Genomic DNA, 20,026 nt, shown 5'->3' with positions numbered 1-20,026 from the left:
GGGGGGGTAAACCGTGACGTCACGCCGAGCCGTCCCTTCGCACCCGCTTCATCCCTCCTCTGTGCTTCTGACATGTGACATTTATTACCCGCCATGAATCAAACTTCAGCGGCTGAACGTGACGCATAAAGGGACAAAACTTTTGGGCTGTTTGAGTCTTTGTGCGCGTCAGTCAACACGGATTAGGATGAGGATTATGCTTCTCCCTCAACCAAACACATGAAGGTGTAAAACAAACACTAAGGCGTCTTTTCTAGATTATAATAATAATATTAAGAAGAAGAAGAAGAAGAAGAATACAACCTCTCGTCCTCCCGCAGCTCTTTTATTGTCCTATTTCATGACGACATTAAGATTCCTTCCTGATTATGTGATGAAGTCTTCTACATATTTCTAAAACACAAAATGACGGAGCTGAAATTCTATACAAATGTAAATGTTGCCATGGTAACGATGATAAGTAAACATGACTGAGATGAAAGTCAGTATTTAACAGAGACGATGGTTGAATTTGTTTAAATTATTTTCGAATGAATTCATTTAAATACAAAAAAATAAAAAAATAAACGTATAAACAGGGGTTTGTTTATTTATCTATTTGTTTTTTTTTTAAAGCAATGTTTGTGCTTAAAATTAAAATACATTTGGAATAAATTAATAAGGAGACAACCTCAGAATTAAAAAAAAATATTTAAAAATGTGTGTGTGTGTGTGTGTGTGTGGGGGGGGGGGGGGGGTACTGACCCTCAGGAGACTTCTGGTTTTAATAAAATTAGAATATTAATTCTAGTGGCCTGCACGTCACAGCTAATGAAATGTGTATTAAGTGATGACGTCACCCTGGGCCTGCTGCTGCTGTTGATGCTGATGCTGAAGTCTGACGCCTGTCTGCCTGTCTGTCTGTCTGTCTGTCTGCCTGCAGAGCCTGGTTATGGACTTTAACCTGCTGACGGACAGTGAGCCGCGCAGCCCGGCGCTGTCGCTCTCCGACTCCGGGACCCCGCAGCACGACCAGGGATGCAAAGGCCAGGACACGAGCGGTCAGTGCGTGCGTGTGTGCGTGCGTGTGTTTGTTTGTGTGCCCCCCCACCCCCAACGCACTACCGGAGAAATCACGCGGCGCAGAAACCTGCGATGACGTCCGCGTTTTCCCCGCAGCTGCGATGAATTCGAGATGTAAAATGACAACTTTATTTAAAAAAAATGTTTTACTATAAGAATAATTCAATCGTCTCGTTATTTCCTCGTAGTTTAATCTGAGCCGTTTCATTAAAAACACGATTATAATCTGCGTCGCAGGTAATTCCTTTTTCCTTCACGTTAACAGCCTCAATTTAATTCGGTCCTCCTTTAAATCTGTTCAATAAAATGCAGAAAGGATTTCTATTTCGGTTTCTGTATTATTTTGGTGCATTAATCTTCATCAGTTGATGAATCCAGTAAATAGTCACATCCCGCAGAAAGAAAACGACTCGCCGTCCTGAAGGGTTTTACTTGTTCCTTTGCTCCTTATCAATTATATTTGTCCTCATTTGACTGAGCTAATGTTTAAATTTTCTTCAGACGGTGTATTTTATGTGGAAAATAATAAATAAATTAAATCATAATTTTAATTTACATTTGTTTTAAATCCCGCAGCATAAAAATCTGATTATTTACGAGCTAAGCAGCATTGGGAATCAAATAAATAAGAACCGCAGATCTTTAAATGCTGGACATGTGGGAAACAAAATATAAAATGAAACTAACTTTCCGGTTTAGCCGCTGAGCCTCCTTCTTTACATTCATGCAGAAGAATCTATCAAATGGATCCCTCTGGAGCGCCACTTTTTTTCCAGTTTATTTTTCCCTTTCTGATGAACCAGCCTTGATGTGGCTGCCACACCTCACCTCTCTAAACAAGCATGGACAAGCGTTCCAGCTCATCGCCATGACACCCATCCTCTTATTTTACAGTCAGAGTCAGTCGGATTTTAACCCTTCAGCTCTGAGAGATCAGCATTTAGAGTCTGCAGTCAAAATCTACAATTTACTTTTACGGCACAAAAAGTAATAATAATGCGCTGGATCTAAATGAAATACCCAAAACCAGGACCTGGTCCTGGTCTGGAAGTGGAAGATTGAGGTCTGCTATCTGGAGGACCTGAGATTATATATATACATTAATGGTAACCTCCTATTATTTCTATTTTTGATAAAAACAGCCTTATCCTTGATTATCATTGATCTAATATAAACAAATCAGATTCATTGAACCATTTGATGCAGCAGACATTATAAAATAGTCTTTTCCGGACATCCGGATCCCTCTTTACAGCTGTGCACCCCAGAACTCTCGCTCTGTATCTGATGACTTCCTGCTTTTCTATATTAGAACGGGACAACTTTTTACTTCCGGGAATGAGCTGTGAGATTTTCCCAGAAAAGTGATTTTGCTAAAAGCTTGCTTTGCAGATTAAATCAGGCCGAGAGGCCGACCCGGAGCGTCTCCGTCATGTCGGCACATTATCAGTCAGATTGCTGCCATTGTTGGTCAGCGCGCCGCTCGGAAAAGGGGGCTGCCCTTTCCTCTGTATTGTGTCCTAGACGCTGGCCTTAAGTGCCAGCTTACCCAGTGTCAGTTTACTGGCAGATAACAGCCCCGGCCTGCCTCTTATTGGTTTTGCCGGTGGCCCTGCGGAGCCTCTTTTTAAACCCTGCTGATCATTTCGAACGGCTCCAAGAGCTAAGCCTTCGCCAAACAGAGCCCAACTTGCCCCAGTCACAAAAGCCTGATCCGCGGGATTAGCTGGCTGGCTAATTTCACTTCTTTCTGTGAGGTCTTCAAATTCGGGAGGTGGTGGTGGTGGTCGGGGGGGTGAGATCTGGCCGAAGGGAGCCCCGGCAGACATAACATGGATGTGTGGTCCTTTAAAATCTCTGCGCTGGGGGGGGCGAAAGCGATCACTCAGTGCTCCTGCCGCTCTTCGAAGCTAATGCGGTGTTTGGAATTGCTCTCCTCTGGCTTGCCGTTTTCCAGTCTGAGGGACGGAAGGATTTCAGACGATGTTTGATTTGACGGTTTCCAGGGGTTGGATGGCGCTGACGCAACGCGGGGTGAAAGGTTTCCCGGCTGAACCCGGTTCTGAATCCAGCCAGCTCAGGGGTTCCCAGCTCTGTTGTGTCTGATCTGCGAACGCAGCGTTTGTGTGCTATGAAGCTTCATTAACAGCTAATGTCGTCACTAATGCTTACAGAGAAGAACCTGATGCGTTCCTGCATGAAGGACAAACGTGGAACATGCGCCAGTAGACTTCTTTTGTGCATCAAATACAAGAGCGGACCCAAGTGGTTCCAGTTCTGTTCAGATGAAGGATCAAATGGTTGATAAAATCAAATCCTGGCCTGGATAAAGCAGCCATATCTCAGATTGTCACCTACTCCACTCAAGCTAACGTAAACGAGCTCTTGCACAGCGTTCCCTCACCTTGACCCTGAGCTTCGGTGCATCTGGCGCCTAAACCCGACCACAGACTGGGCTCTGGACTCAAAAATCACGATGACCAGCATCCACGTCCTGCCCTCAGTCCCACTCAGACTGCCATCCCTTCCACATCGACGAAGACTTTCCGTCAACACAATCCGAGCGTTCTCTTACGGACATATTTACTTTAGCAAATTAGTCTAATTTCTAGGAGGCGGAAACACTTCAATTATTACTGAGGTACAAAAAGAAAACACTGATTATGCCGACAAGTTTTTGTTAAAATCCCGCAGGCTGAAGCATCCTGTTACTGGAAGTCTTTGAGTCGGTTGCTCCTCAAATCAAATATGTAATTCTGATGCGTTTTCTCCTGATCCAGAACCGTGCAGAATAATAAAAAGGTGTTTCTCGAGACGCAATGAGAAACTACTTTGTGCACGTTTCTTCTTCTGTTGGGGTGTGGGCTCGCCAGGAGGCAGGGGGGTCGAGTTCCCATGTGGACCAGTTGGATGGATGATGGATCGAAACCTTTAACCAGTTGTGTTAACTAGGAGTTAGAATTAAACCAGATGAACCCCGAAAGTGACTCGTTTCCACCGATTGGAACAAATGGCAGAATAAGAGCGCCAAACTTCTAACCGACTTCCAACATGTTTAAAAGCTCTGTGCAATTAAGCTCAACAGATCCTGACGAGGCGTCCATGTTGTTCCCACAACACGATCGACTTCCCCAGCCTGGGAACCATCTGAGGCGTGCGTGAATGAATGATCCGGTTTGTTCTTTTTAGACAAACGGCGTGTAGCGCTGTCGTGCTCACGGAGTCGTGTTTTTTTTTTTTTTTTGCCTGTGTGCCCACAGACACGGAGAAATCCCACCAGAACCAGCTGGATGAGTCCAGCGCCGAGGACGGATCCCTGAAGAAGAAGCAGCGGCGGCAGAGGACTCACTTCACCAGCCAGCAGCTCCAGGAGCTGGAGGCCACCTTCCAGAGAAACCGCTACCCCGACATGAGCACCAGAGAGGAGATAGCGGTGTGGACCAACCTCACCGAGGCACGGGTCAGGGTGGGTGCACACAACCCGACCGTGGTCCCCACTGGACCGGTGAACCAGCGGCGAGGTCCTCCTCTGCGGTTTGAGGGTTTGTTCGTTCGCGAAGTGTCGGCCTTTTGGTCTCGAGCGGCAGCGGAGCAACCGGGCCTGATCCAATCCGGATCATTTGAGAAAGAAAAGTCAGCCTGTTGTCGGCGGGTCGGGTCAGCTCAACAACAGCTGGCCCGGTTGCCATAACATTTGGGATGCTGCCCAGATGAGCCTTATTTCCGTCCCTATAGCTCCGTCATGGGACCAAATTTTCCCAGTTGTATCCGACGAACAAAAACAATGTGCGGGGACAGAAATAAAACGTAGGGAGCACACGCTCATAAATGGAACCCCGGCGCTGTACAATCGTTCACTTCTGTCACTTTGTTGACTTGTCAGAAAATGTACGAGGCGGATGGATTCCCAGCGAACGTTGGTGGGATGACGAGGCCGGGAAAAGACGCCATTAAGATTGATGTGGAGTCGGATAGCGGATCGGAACATTGCAGGATGTTGCTCTAGTTTCCCTGAATGCATGTTCGGGCCTGGACTAGAGAAGCTACGCAGGAGTAGTATCGCTTCTCCTAAAGCGGAGCTGCTGAGGAAGAAACCCAAAGCGAATATTAAACGCTGAATCATGGTGTCCTCTCAGTCTAGGGCGTTTCTTTTCTTCTTCTTCTTTTATTTTTTTTACAGATTATGTAAATGAGTTTTCAACTGTGTAAACATGCAGTTAAAATGCTTAAATGGGATCTTTCGATGTCATCATGTTAAGAGTCACGATTCATCTGGACTCATTCATTTGGTTATTTTGGTTTGATGCAAATGACACATCTGTTTGCGATCCCAGGAAGCGTAATGACTGAGGAGACGTCCTTTGTTGTGCTTGAATGATAAATATCTCTTCACAACAACAACAACAACAACAACCAAGCTAACCACCAATGGGCCGCTATGGCCTGAAGCCTCGCTAACATTTTTGAAGCCCAGGCGCACCGAGGCCTGATCCGGACCGTCCCGTCATGCCAGCACACACTCTTGAGGGAACGTTCAGGAATCGTACGCAAGTTATTGAGTGACATTTACCTTTGCAAGTAATTTACAGCCAAGTCTGTTTACGTTCAGATATCACGCAGCAACTCTTCTTTATGTGGTCGTCTAATTAAGTCATGCATTCGGTCAAACTCCACCCAAAAGTCCTAGAAAATACAGCTATATTTGCGATCAATCAGCCAGTTGACGCTGATTTCACGAGTCGTGTATTTTATTTCGGCCTCACGAAGCTTCAGATGACTAAAGCTAACTGTCCGAGGTCCAGTGGACTGTGGCCATACCCAGAGGTTGGGTCCTTGCGGCTATAACGGAGCAAGAGGACAACAATACAATCACTGGCCTTTCCTGACAAGTAATAGATCAAAGTAATGTTGGCTGGCTGAAAGGTCGCGTAGCACGCATTCTTGGTTGTTATTTTGAAGGTACAACAGACTACATATCGTCACGTCCTGAATGCCGATCGGTGGCCTCTCTAAAGCCCCCCCGCGCCAGCAGACTGGTGCGTGCCAAAAATACTTCACCTGTCAGCTTGATTCGGGCGATTTGTCAAAGAGCTGTTGTTAATCATCAAAGTTCCAGAGATACGTTCCAGGGATACGCTTTAGCCGCTGAAAAGACCCCCCCCCCCGGACAAAATAGAACCTTAGCCGCTAACTGCTACAAGCGGCACTTGAAGTCTCTTTGGTTGTGTAATAATAAGATGTCAATGCATCTTATAACAGTTGTATAACAGGTGTAAAATCATTCCCATGATTTCAGGACAGACTAAATTAGATTATTTTTTTATGTTGTTTGCTTTACTTTGTGGGTTTGGGGGGGGGGGGGGGTCATACCAGGGAGGTAATATATGCTTTATAGCCTTGGTCCTTGGTCTAGAGGGGCAATAGAGTCTAGCGTCATTAGCATTGAGCCTGCAGCACCGATCAATTTAGAAGGGGCTAAAGTTAGCGTAGGAGTCCTCTGTTCTATTGAGAGAAGGCTTTGAATTAAATCCCGATGGAATCGCTTCCCTATATTTAGCTATAGCACAATCAGATACGCATCCAGCCTAGGAATGTTTTCCTCGTAGCATGTGGTCCAGTAATAGGAATTCAATTTTAGGGCCATTTGCGAGAACGCGGTGGAGGGTGTGGTTAAAACTAAGAATGGGCTCATATACGTAGGCTACACATTCAAGCTCGGCCCAAGCAGACTGTCCCTGGAGCAACGCCACCAGAACTGCCCAATGGAAATGGAATAACGGCCTTTTGACTGGTGCTGTACTTTCAGCATTAGGTTATGGAACTTTACATTGCAACAGCACATTTAAAGGACTGACAGTGTATTTTTTTTTCTTTAAATTAATACCCAATAGGCATTAAAGATAAGACAAGAAGAGATCAAGTATGGTATGATTTTTAGGCACATAATTAGCCAACTGTATCTGGTATTTAAGCAACAGAAATTAAGTAAATAGAAACGATAACATGGTACAATACTATGGTTAAAGTTGCACTAATGTTTTTGCTGGCCAGAATTAGAAAGAATTAAAAAGATATGAATGCATTTTGGAGACATTTAGCATTGGGGTGGACCATGGCAATGTTTAGTTTACCCCCCCCCAAGATGCTTCAATTTCCAATGCCCTTTGTGGAAGTGTAATTTTACATCAAAGTTTTTTCGAGGAAGTATTTTGATATCCCTTCGTGTACTCATTTAATCGTTTTACAGAAGACGAGCCACTGATAACCTTGACATTCAGCCTTTTCCACAGACAGCATTGCGTCTGTGTCACGGTAAAGATTGGACAGCTTCTGTTCCTGGACGCAGGGTTTCCCCTGCTGTCACCGAGTGGCACGGAAAACTCAGTCATGCATTTTGGACTCGAGATATTAATGGTCAACAGCATTCTGTTACTATAATAGCCGAGGATTGGATGATGCACCGCATGCATGCCAGGGCAGCAGAGAGACAGTTGAGCATCAACACAGGAAAGGCCTGTAAATGTTTTACAAGGATTAAAGAGATAAAACATTTGATGCCGAATAATTTTAAAGTAAAACAAAAACACGCATGATGACCGGGCTTCAGTCAGATACTGCGTTTTCCTTTTGGTATCTGCAAAGGAAAGGTTTCTGTCTGGGAAAGGTTTGTTGGCAATTTTACACCCCGATGAACTTGGAGCCATTTTAATTTTTAAAACATTGTAATTTTCATTTCCCACCAAAGCTCTAATCCAACTCATATCCTCCAAATATAGAACCATAAAATGACAAATGTGAAGATTGCTCTTCCCTGACATTTCTTTCTTTGGGATCTCACTAGTCAAATAAGTCAATAATTAGTTTTAATAAGCTTTGCCTAATATGACTGTTTGATGATACACTTCAAGTCACTCTCTGGGATCATTATGTCTTTCAAAAATTCTGGAATACATATGCACATAATATTACTGAAAATATTTGAGTTGGGTTAGAATAGTCTGACTTCATGGTTTAGAATTAGACTTTATTGACTCCTGAAACTTTCTGAGAGCAAAGGAAAAAGTCTTTCTATCATTGCTTCCTCATTGATTGTGTTTTTGGTCTTGAGTGGAAAAAGGAATCCTGGATGTGCCCCTTTATCTAGATCCACAACAAAATTTATTCTGGGATGAGATTCATTTGCAAAAAAAAAAAAAAGTACATGGAAATCTGTAGTTATTGAAGAAACCTGCTGACAATCTAACATCTAGCGACGGTAACTATAAACTTTATAGTTACCGTGGCGAGGATCAGCTGCACACTTCAATGACTTTCTCCTTTTGCCTTTCCCAGGTGTGGTTCAAGAATCGGCGTGCCAAGTGGAGAAAGCGGGAGAGAAACCAACAAGCAGAGTTATGCAAAAATGGTTTTGGTGCGCAATTCAATGGACTCATGCAGCCCTACGATGACATGTACACGGGCTACTCCTACAACAACTGGGCCACCAAGAGCCTAGCAAGCAGCCCGCTCTCCGCCAAGAGCTTCCCATTCTTTAACTCAATGAATGTAAGTCCCCTGTCATCCCAGCCCATGTTCTCCCCCCCAAGTTCCATCCCCTCTATGAACATGGCGTCTAGCATGGTGCCCTCGGCGGTGGCCGGTGTTCCTGCTACGGGGCTCAACAACCTCGGCGGCCTCAACAACCTCAACAGCCCTACAGCGCTCAACGCGGTAGCGGTGACCGCCGCCACATGCCCCTACGCCACCACTGCCAGCCCCTACATGTACAGAGACACCTGCAACTCCAGCCTGGCCAGCCTGCGGCTCAAGGCCAAGCAGCACGCCAACTTCGCTTATCCACCGGTGCAGAACCCCGTGTCCAACCTGAGCCCCTGCCAATATGCAGTGGATCGGCCGGTATGAAGACAAAACTCAGATGACGATCCCTGACCCATTAAAGCCCACGATTCCCCCACTTCACATCACCTCAGTTCCTTCTCCGAGCTGCCAAATGTGCCGCAGACCGGCGGATCGAGCCGGATGGTACTAAGCGAGAAAAATCTACAGACATGCCCGGATGGACCACGACGTTTCAAGGGAATTCTTTGTCGCCATGCACTTGCGGTAAAAGGATTTCTCAAGATTATTATCCACGACAATGTTTTCCTTCTTCTGAACTGCATGATTAGAGTAAATGTAGAAACCGAGGGTAAATCAACTGTGGACGCTTCAACTGGACCGGTGGTCGACAAAATCATCGAATGCGTACTTCGCAGGGAAAAGGACCTGTGCTTGCAGTGCGGGAGAAATAGAGATGTATATAATGGACTTTTTTTCTGTTTTGTATGTGAGAAAAAAATATGATAAAGTACTTTAAAGATGAGAAAAGCATGTTCTTCAAAAGCAGACCCAAGGCTGATGTACTGTAAGCAGATCCTTTAGGAACTTTATACTTTGTTGTGAATTCTTCTCACCTCGGAAGGTCGTAGGTCAAAGGTCAGCTTTTGGCAGAAAAGTGGGGGGGGGGGGGGGTCCTGTAAAGTGAGCACAACGGCAAACACAAATTCAACAATTTACTCTAACCCTAACTCTAAAAAGCCATTCAGTATATAGATTTGTGTGGTGTTATACGAAGGGAGTCCATGACTGTAAAAAAAAAAAGAAATGTATGTAAGAGTGCAGTTGTCATTACAAAAAACAAGCTTTTTTTTTTCCTGGTGTAACCTGCTTTATCTCATTAAAGAGCCAATTAAAGGATCCGTTTTTATGAACTACAAATCGATGTGAGCGGGAAAGTACGTGTCCTTCCACATCCCGAATCTTCAACTCGCCGCTTTGCGCGACGACAAGAACAAAACCGTGGAAACACTGGCTGAAAGTCGGTACCACCTGGAAGACGAGAGGAGTTGGGAGATATAGATGTTCCCGGTGGGCTGCTCACTGATATGTCTGACCTACAGGGCGCCCGGGAACCGCAGGCTATCCCGTAACACAGCAGGAATTCCAAGATGCTGAAGCTGAAGCGCCGCTAGGATTACGTAACGCCCCCCCCGAGGAGCGAGCGGCCCCGGGGAATGACAACCATGGGGGGGCTGCAGCCCATCATTCTCCGTCGACCTCTGACATTGTTCGGGTCTTGGACTTGTCCTGTTTTCAAAAATGCCGATTTCTGGTGCAATTCTAATCAAATTTAAAGTCACACAACTTGAGTTTCAAGATGTGAATCTAACGGATCCAGATCTTCATGGACCCTCAGCTATGTCTAATCATTTGAGATCCATGCTTCAATCAATTCAACAACGGTTCTGTTCCATTATTTAACTATAGTGTAATGTGTCTGAAAAGTAGCGACAAATGAAAATGTATTTAATTGCCATGAAATAATAATTTAAAAGGGAAGACTCCGCGATGCGCTGGCGACGCGTTCGAGGTGTACGGCGCCTCTCGCCCATAGCAAGATGGGATAGGATCCAGCAAGTCACGTGACCCGCAAGGCGGAAAAGCGGAAGACAATGGATGGATGGAAGACGACTCTCCGTGGAAACACATTTCTAACATACTCCTTAAATATGATGACCTTTTCACCTTTTCGACAGTAATTGCCGTGAAGGCATCGAGTGCTAATTATATTTACCACATTCCTTGCTTTCATTTAGTCCACCTTCTGCGAGGCATTAATCTACCGCCTCAATGAGGAACAGTGAAACCCGAGCAGATTTACGGTTGGGAAAATAAGCAACCGAACCGTGCCTTGTGATCCTGAAACATCAAATATTAGCAGAAACCTTTTCTCTTTTTCTTTGCTGCAGCTTTGTCTGATGTAGTAAAGTATTCATAACCCGCCTCCATAGTGTTTCAGATATGATCGCAGGTAGATTTCTCTTCGGAATCAGAATTTTAATCTGCCTCGTTAAAAATCCAAAGGATGCAAGATCCTGTTTAACAGGCAGAAACCTCGAGCAGATCCCAATTGAAGGTCTGCTTTGACCATGATTGTGATTGTGTACGTAGTACTAACCCGTACTAACAGCAAGTCCATGAAATTTAGCTGCTTTTAACTTTGTAAGGTCACAAATTGTTTTCAGAACTGAAGCAAAAATGATTCACAGACAGTTCAGAGAGTTGAGTTGAATTTATCTGAGCAGTGCTTCTCGCTTTATAGCCACAAACCGGGGCATCAGTCTAACCAGAAGTCACACAATGGCCTTCACCTCACAGCAGGTGTGAGCGGCTACACAATGAGCTCTTCCCTGCAGCTAACAGCCGCTAATGGAACACCTGTCTGGCTGTGAGGAACACACCTTGTTAGGGCTTCCCCCCCACAAACAAAGCCCTTATTTCTTTTCTTTTTTTTTATCAGCAAAATAATATTTCCAGACTGTAGGTGACTGGAGAAAGTATTCTTGTTGTTCCTATGTGAAAATGAGCATTTAAAAAAATATCCCCCTCTAGCGGACAAACATCTACCTTCACGCTTTTCTGGTTCGCTACATTCAATCCTCTAATTTGGACTGAAGTGAAACATGACCTGAAGCTCCAGCGCCTCTTTTCGGGATTTAGGAAACATATTGTTCATATGAACAAGCCAGGTGTCAGGAAATCACTGCCGAAGTCCTCTTTCTCCATCTCTTTTCTCCACCTTTCTACTTCACTTCTGCCCCTTCCTACCCTTTTCCTTTTCACTCCATTTCCCTCCTTCTATGTTTCTCTCCTCCTTTCGCCCTGCAGCCCTGGTTCAGCCTGTGGTCCTGCTCGTCCTCCAACTGTAATACATTAGTAGGATTAAAATTCCTGCATTAAGCCGTTGCAGCACAAACCCAACCTAGCGAGCTTTTCTGTCCTCTTCTGCAACCCCTCCAGCCTGAGCCGTCTTGCATGTAATTTCCTGTTTGCCTCAGAACTCCCCCCCCACCCATCCTCATAACGGACTCCAACATGCACGGCACGCACAAAGTGGGACGTTTGATTCATTACTGCAGGGAACAGGGAACTCAAATGATGCTCATTCTACATTAAATGTAATATTTTTTTATTGTTTTCATCAGATTTTAATTCTAATAACCCAAAAATATAAGATTCACAGTAAATTTTTGTTACTTATTTTTACATTTCATATGAGTTGGCGGATTTTTCATGCCTTTTGACAAAATGTTGTAAACAGGCAGTTTCTTCAATTGTATTTTCTTCATCTTTGAAAGAAATCACCTGTAGTAACAACCCTGTGGATCTAGTTAACTGTAGATCATGTTTGCACGTACAGGGGTTATAATACAGGAAACACTGCCTTTTGTTGCCCCCATGCGGCCACTAGAGGAACTGTAACGTGAACAGGTACAGGTGGTACCTGTTCACCCTAGACAGGTCACAACAGTCCTTTATTCAGTCTCTTGCTACCTAGCTGCTAGCAAATGCTTCTTTTGTTAACGTGGCGATCTTTAGCTTGTGTCGGCGCTCACTGCTCAATCCTGATTGGTTGGAGTGGGCACAGGTATTAAAAAAAGCATAACCTTAGATCTTTTTTCAGTTGGGCTTTACTGTCGCTGAGTCTGTTAGAGACACGAAGCACAAACTTGCTTGGGTTCGCACGCCTGCTTATCATTCCGTGTGTCACCTGTGTGTTTCCCACGCATACGTGGGCATAAAGGAGTATTTAAAGGTATGCGTGGGACAAGTCACTCACCTTTTCGTCTGGACAGAACACAGTCTTGTTTTCGACCAGTCTCGAGGTAAAAGCGGTCATGGGACTGTCTCTCCGTCAGACGACACCGACGCCGACGTGGAGTTTGGGTCTGCTGCTCTGCCTCGTCATCGGCGTGTCGTTCGGTAAGTTGGGGTTTCTTGTCCCAGGTGAGGCTCCTGTGTGGCAGCATGTCTTTAACACCTGAAAATATCAAAGCATCATTTTTCTAATTTAATGAGTTTCTGTGTTGCTACAGGAAGGTTTATGTCCCTGCTAATATACAACATTTATAATTTATATACTACTAGAATATTTCACCATTCTAATCTAATGGAATTTGTCGCCATAGGCGGTGAAATTATATAGCATGACAATAAAGTAAGCAAATTACTATAATATAACTGACATAACTGAAATACAGCCAAGGTCTTAGATTCGATTTTTTTTTTTCCTTAACTCCACGTAAACAGCGGCCGAGGTTTGTTACGATGAGCTGGGCTGCTTTACGGACCGCCCTCCCTGGGGGGGCACTCCCCAGCGACCGGCCACCATCCTGCCCTGGCACCACGAGCACATCGGCACCCGCTTCCTCCTCTTCACCCACAGGAACAGCTACTACCAGGCAAGAAGAGGTGCTGCTTTCTTTAACTTGGTAGAGAGTACAGATCCGGAAATATTCATTTTACTTTATGAGATCGGTGTTTGCCATTTTAGCGGGATTTCCACCAAAAAACTTGCCAGAACTCAACCGGGTTTTAGAATATTTCCTGCTCAAAACAAAGCTTGTGATGTAAAGAGAATTTTATGATGGTATTTCTTTGTGGCCAATATGAAGAGAAGCAACAATTAAAGTCATGCAGGTGTTGTTTTTCATTGGAAAGTTACGCGTCTCTCCAGGGTTGAGCATTTCTTATTTTACACGTGGAAACGCTAAACGCTCTGCTGAGGCTGTTACCACCACAACCCCGATTCGGATGGAATGGAAGCTTTTAAAGAGATTTAAATCTTCATTTTAAGATCTTGGTTGTTCCTCTATTGATGCCGGCAGGAGATCAAAGCTGACGAAACCATCCACGCATCCAACTACGACAGAATGAGAGCGAGTAAATTCATCATTCCTGGTTATCTGGAGACGGGAGACGAGGACTGGCCACAGAATATGTGTAAGGTAAAGCACATAGGAAGGGGTAAATCTCAAATACAGACATGGCACCATGTGCAACAGAGGTAAAAAAAATAAAAATAAAAGATCCAGCAGTCTTTAGACCTGCTCTGATGATCTTTATCTTAACTTAACCAGGTTCTGGTGAAGAAGTTGGGCGTGAACTGCGTCGCTGTGGAGTGGAAGAAAGGTGTGAAGACTCGTTATGCACAGGCAGCCAATAATGCCAGGGTGGTGGCGGCCCAGGTGGCGTCCATGATCACGTTCCTCACGGTAATGATGGCGTTTCATTAACGGTCAGACTCGCTGCTCATAGCTCACAACTACAAAACACGGCGACGCTCTTCAGGTACAGACGGATACACAAGCGGAACCTCGTCAAACAAGTCTAATTTAGTTTGACTTGAACATGCATGTTCCAGGGCACCTACAACCAGACGGCTACGAAGTTCCATATTATCGGTCACAGCATCGGAGCTCACGCTGCCGGAGACGTCGGCACCAGAATCCCTGGCCTCGCACGAATCACTGGTAGTACCACTACTACTGCAGTACTTGCACGCCAACTGAACTTACAGTAACGCCCTCAAACAGAAAACGGATATTTTCCTCTTCCAGGACTGGACCCAGCTGAGCCTTACTTCCAGGACACGGATGTCTCTGTGCGCCTGGACGCCAGCGACGCCACTTTCGTGGACGCTATTCACACCGATGGACTTCCGTTCAACTCCAAACTTGGTACATATCGCTGTGAAATGGATAAATGGGGATTGCAATGAGTGTCGAGTCCAAATATATAAGTATAGTAAAAGTGATAGCAATGAGTGCTGGTAAAAAGCTTGAACGATGCCTAAAGGGAAACCTTCCCGTCAGGTCTGGGGACGTCGCAGTCCGTGGGCCACCTTGACTTCTACCCCAACGGAGGAGAGCTGATGCCCGGCTGCTCCACCAACAGAGGCAAACCCGAAGATCTGGATGCCATCTGGGAGGGTAAGAAGCACACACAAATACATTTGAGTGGAAATGCAATGAGCACAATGATGATTTGGTATTTTTAATCCTCGTCCAGACTCCAGAGTCCTTCACACTCGGTTGGTTTCCAATGTTGTCCTCTGTGTCGTTAATCTCAATTATTCTAAAACTAGTGTGTCCATAAGGAACTTGAACCTTTAAATCACGTGTATGATGTTTTCTGGCTGGAAAGCATCTTGTGTGTTTATGTCTGTCGACTTAAAGCGCTATAGACGCATAGCATCTGTGTTCTGATTGGTCAGAATCCCTGCGTGTTGTCATCTGTGACCTGGGACAGTTCTCAGAACTATACATTCAGGGTTCAGGTCTTCACAGCTGCGCCTCTATACATAACCCTTTCAACGTAAACAAAGTTATTACTACATTTCTTTTTTTTTTTATATGGAGGCCTCCTTTTGAAATGTGCCGCTGAGTAGCAAGGCTTAAGTAGCAGCATTGGTGCCATGCCCCGGTCTGCAGGGCGGAGGCGGGGAGTTGGTACAGCTGAATCTACCATCGTATATAGATAAGACGGGGAGAGGAGCCAGGACTGCATAGCTGGAGGTCGTGGAGTGTCTGATGTCTGCCTTGAGAAAATAACAGAAGCCATGACATCTTTCTATGTCCATCCCTCCCTGTCAACGTCCAACATTCTTACTCTAAGACTGTCTCATTATCGTCTAACTGGAGCCTCCTTCTAAAACTGCCTTCAAAGTTTAAAAAGTGGCCGCCAGACTTTCATTACAATTCCCTCCATAAATAACAAAGTGATTGAATGCCTGATTATTTTTGGTCCCGGGTTTCATAAACGTGATGTAACAAGACCTCAGACGCAACAAGACGACTCATCTCTGCAGATGCAGCCTCTTCAGCAAAGGGGAAACGGGCGTGGTCTTGTGAGCAAGCAGGAAATGAAATGTGTCATAGAAAAGTTTGAACTATTTGGACCTTTTATCTAAAACAAACACACAGAAAAAGCATCACAAGACCAGCCCGCCCGCAAAGAGCACATTCAGCAGTTTGAAACGTTCAAACCGAACCTGGTATCAGTTGGGTGGGGGGCGGGGGGCGGGGGGCGGGGGGGGATTGACCGTGATCCTGTGAAAGTCTTACTTCCTTCTCATCTCTTCAAATCTTTTGCCAGGTACCAAGCGGTTTGACCCCTGCAACCATGTGCGGGCACACCAGTACTACACCGAGAGCATCACCGAACCCCAAGGCTTCATGGGATTCCCCTGTTCTGACGAGGACGCCTTTATGGCTGTGAGTCTTTAGCTTATCTATGAAAGAAAAAAGTGGTTATTTTTCACAGAAATGAACCTGGAAGTGTTTTCAGTGTTAGCCGTGACTGGAACATAGAACGAACCTTTAATGCTGCTCTGCCTCCGTCCTTTAGGTTAAATAAACTCAGTGGAATAAGGAACGGCTGCCAATAAACCTTTATTGATGTCCTTCATTCGTTTCTTTTTTGCATCTCACCCCAATCGTTTGAAATCATTTATTTCAGTAATGGTTTATACAAGCGACAGATGGGGTCATTTTATTTTCTACCGCCGAGCCTGCAGTGCCCCCTAGTGGCAGAAGCTCCATACTGTGTATTTGAACCAAATGTCTCTTCATGACTGTCTTAAAAACCCTCCAGCGCAGCCGTTGGCAGTGGGGGGGGGGGGGGGGGGGGGGCACAGACGAGGGGTGCTTAATGCATCTTACATCCTCAATTTAAAGCCTGATGGGCCCAGACTCCACCGGCCCAGCGTGAGAATTGGACTCGCACCTGTTGCTGCGTGTCCAATGTCTTTGCTTTTAGAAGTGGATTGAGTTAGATTGAGGTTTTTATAGCAGCAGGGGGTGTAAATGGGCTTCCCTCATGTTTTCCGTGTGGGGGGGGGGGGGGGGGGACTTGTATCCACAGCTGTTGCCGTTAATGACAGTTTATCCCCGCTCTGGACACATGTCTCTCATCAAAGGGTGCCGAGCATGACCTCATATTACTTGCCCCCCCCCCTCGATGCATGACAGCACCTCCTTGTCGCTCACCTCATAAATGCTCCCTGCCTGCAGCTAAAACTAAGTTGGCTGGTTCACAGTAACTTGCTGTATAACCAACACCATTCTGCACCTTCGAATTCAGGAGGTGCTAATCTGCAAGTGTTTTAAAAAAAAGGAGCTCATTGATCTCACCTCGCTGAGGCCTTTTCCTCCTCCCAGGGCAAATGTTTCCCGTGCGAAGACAACCAGTGTCCTCTGATGGGCTACTCTGCTGACAAGTTCACCGTAATTAACGGCGTCTCAAAGGCAAAGTACTTCCTCAACACGGGCAGTTCACAACCTTTTGGCCGTAAGTACCCCCCCCCCCCCCGCCCCGCCCCGCCATCCGCATGTCCTATCAGAAATAGAAATAGTGTATAATGAGTGTATAACATAACGCTGTTATAACACTTCTGCTACAGCTGACTAATACGACTGCTTCCCGTTTCTAGGTTACAGTTACAGCATTGCACTTCGCTTGGAAGGTCCCAGCTGGCCCAACCTCGGCTTGATGTTTGTGGCTCTTACTGGATCACGTGACGACACCAAGGAGTTCCAGCTTCATACGTAAGGAGGTCACAGAGTTATTCTGTTGGGCACAGCGTGCGTCTGGACCCTCCTGCAGAAAGCGAGCTAAAAATAAATAGATCCTACAAGCGTAAAATAGCGCTGCTGCATATTCCGGTCGCCGGTAATGGCGCTCAGATTTAACCGTCAGCGTTTTGCATGACGGGTGATCTGATGCAATGCTTCTTCAGGGGTGTGCTGATACCTGGAAAGACCTACTTGCTGCTGGCGGACGCCGAGGTGGACGTCGGTGACGTGACGGCAGTGACCTTTAGATGGAACAACCACATCTTCAATCCCATGAGACCAAAGTACGGTGCATCCAGGGTGGAGCTGATAGGAAGACACAAGATGTAAGTTTGAGAGAACATGATCAATAAGTTCCCAACCAAGCAAAAAGATTATATATATGTATATATATTGAGGATTGAGGAAAGTCATTTATACCCTAGATCAGATCAAAGGCCAAAATCTGGAAGCGTAAAGTAAAAGATTGACCAAAAAACAGCAAAACCGAAACCCCCAAAAAGTGACCGATACCATAGTATTCACACCTTTACTGAAGAAGACATCCGTCTCCTTCCTCCACACCTGCACCACCTGAGCCGTTAAATTCAAATAAACTTTATTCATATGACACACCTTTACTTCATTTTGTATATTGCTGAACCTTGTGAAGACTAAAATGACATAAAAAATTGGTTAAGTAATTTTTTCTAATGATTGATAAAGTCAACATTCAACACAAACAGAAATGACGTTGATTTAATAGTTATAATTGATTGACATACGACATTGTCACGGAGCAACGATGCCCACTAGAGGGCGGTGTAGGGCTGCCCCAGTGGAGTATGGGGTTTGTGCTGGTTTGTGGTATTTACTGGTCTTTCGTTACAAGTCAGTCTAATACAATCGGTGTTCTCCTCTTGTCCTCTTTTGCAGCATGTTCTTCTGCGGAACAGGGAACGTGGTGGAGAACGCCGTCCAGTCTGTGCTCCCATGCCCCATGTAACGAGCCACAAGCGGCACGGCAGGGTTTTCAATAAAGGTTTAACAGTCACATCTCATCAGCTCTCCTTTGATCCCTCTCGCCTTTGAGGAGGATGCAGCGTACAGTATATTATCAGAAACTCTGACCTGGACATCGAGTAATGTTTTACTGTAAAGGCACAAGAATCATCATGAATTTACACACGACGTCATACATGTAAAAGCACAAATTAACTATCTGTAATGTAAACGTATTAAAGGTATTTGACCCGTGATTTAATGCAGGAAAAATAGCTTCAATGAAACTAAATAATGTATTGTAGTCATGACTTTAAAAGGACCAGAAACTTAATTCATTTAACAAAATGATGCAGAAACACTACAAAGAAAAAAAAAGACTAAAGTGAAAACCCCACAAACAAAGAAAACAACTATAATCAACATCAAAATGACAGAAAAAAAAACTACAGTGATGAAAAAAAGACACCACAAGGAGACAGAAAACAACTAAAATGATGAAAAACAGCCCAAGCAAAAGATCACAATGAGAAACCCTCACTTAGAAAAGCAAAACCATTTCAACAGACAAAACTGACCACAGGAATGCAACATCACCATTAAACCTGACCAAAAGATGGGAAAAAAACAGAAAGAAGAGACAGAAAAAAACTAAAAATGAGCCACAAAGAGGCGTCAGAAAAGCTCGCCAAGAGAAACCACTCCAGATAAATGCACAACCGCCACAAAGAGACTTTCATCCCTGATAATGGACATCTCAGTGATCGTCTCTCCCTCACTGAAAGCTATCGCGTCTATTTTCAGACACCGTCAAGTCTGGAAAAACCCGCAGTGAATCTTTGACTGCAAGTTTACGACCTCCATCCATTATTTACGTCACCAGACTGAGAACACACATTAAACCAGCCCGACGTTATTGCTGTTTATCGTCCATTAGTGCACACGACACGGGGGGCACGTCACGTCCAACTGCTGCCGACCGCTGTCTTTCTCGCTCTTCGCAATCTCAACTGTCCCTCAACGCCTGTCAGGGGGAAGGAGAGGGTAAAAAAAAATGACCCCTAATTATTGATGAATGACATCGGGCTCCATTTGCACAAACACAAATCAACAGCAAATTGCATGGTGAGATTCTCCTGCTCATTTGGATACAGAACGGTCAGCAGGGAAATCTCGTCTAACGTGTCACACACACACACACACATTCCGTAATTCCAAAAGGGCCGTGCGCGCTCTTCCGTGCACCGTCTGCAAAGCAGTCATTAATCTGTCCGTGGCCTTTTGCTGGCTTATGAAGTCCTGATTGCGCATCATTGTTTTGGCTTCATTTATTTGAACGCACACCCTGTAATCACGTTGGCAAATCTACAGCTTTGAAAAGGCGAGCTGCCATTTTCATCACGGCACCAACAAAGTGCCCCCCCCCCCCCCCCCATCGGCGCTCACACAATGCCATTCAGAATCAGCCTCAAAGCTTCAAGCTGACTACATTAATCATATTAATAAAACAGAAAATTGAATGTGTGTTT

The 20,026-nt window shown here is 45.1% G+C and overlaps 3 protein-coding genes across 3 annotated transcripts in view; 2 read left to right on the top strand and 1 right to left on the bottom strand.

Annotated features, from left to right (window-relative positions):
* gbf1 (golgi brefeldin A resistant guanine nucleotide exchange factor 1) overlaps window positions 1-52 on the bottom strand; it is a 7,322-nt gene extending 7,270 nt beyond the window's left edge. The window contains 1 exon segment of the mRNA XM_068741668.1: window positions 24-52. Within this exon segment, the coding sequence (XP_068597769.1) occupies window positions 24-52 (29 nt within the window).
* Window positions 53-931: 879 nt separating this feature from the next.
* pitx3 (paired-like homeodomain 3) lies at window positions 932-8,964 on the top strand. The gene is made up of 3 exons (XM_068741093.1): window positions 932-1,040; window positions 4,323-4,528; window positions 8,395-8,964. Exons 1-3 carry the CDS (start codon window positions 932-934, stop codon window positions 8,962-8,964), a joined length of 885 nt encoding a protein of 294 aa, XP_068597194.1.
* A 3,815-nt stretch (window positions 8,965-12,779) lies between these two features.
* Window positions 12,780-18,501, top strand: LOC137896138 (inactive pancreatic lipase-related protein 1-like). Its single transcript, XM_068741667.1, has 12 exons — window positions 12,780-12,864; window positions 13,192-13,343; window positions 13,770-13,889; window positions 14,022-14,156; window positions 14,306-14,414; window positions 14,502-14,621; window positions 14,757-14,873; window positions 16,039-16,157; window positions 17,103-17,232; window positions 17,375-17,489; window positions 17,681-17,842; window positions 18,432-18,501. The coding sequence occupies exons 1-12, from the start codon at window positions 12,780-12,782 to the stop codon at window positions 18,499-18,501; spliced, it is 1,434 nt and encodes a 477-aa protein (XP_068597768.1).
* The last annotated feature ends 1,525 nt before the right edge of the window (window positions 18,502-20,026 follow it).

Source organism: Brachionichthys hirsutus, chromosome 7, assembly GCF_040956055.1.
Source record: "Brachionichthys hirsutus isolate HB-005 chromosome 7, CSIRO-AGI_Bhir_v1, whole genome shotgun sequence".
In the NCBI taxonomy this organism is placed as follows: Eukaryota; Metazoa; Chordata; class Actinopteri; order Lophiiformes; family Brachionichthyidae; genus Brachionichthys; species Brachionichthys hirsutus.
Note: the sequence above shows the minus strand (reverse complement) of the source record. Positions and strands in the feature narration are given on the sequence as shown.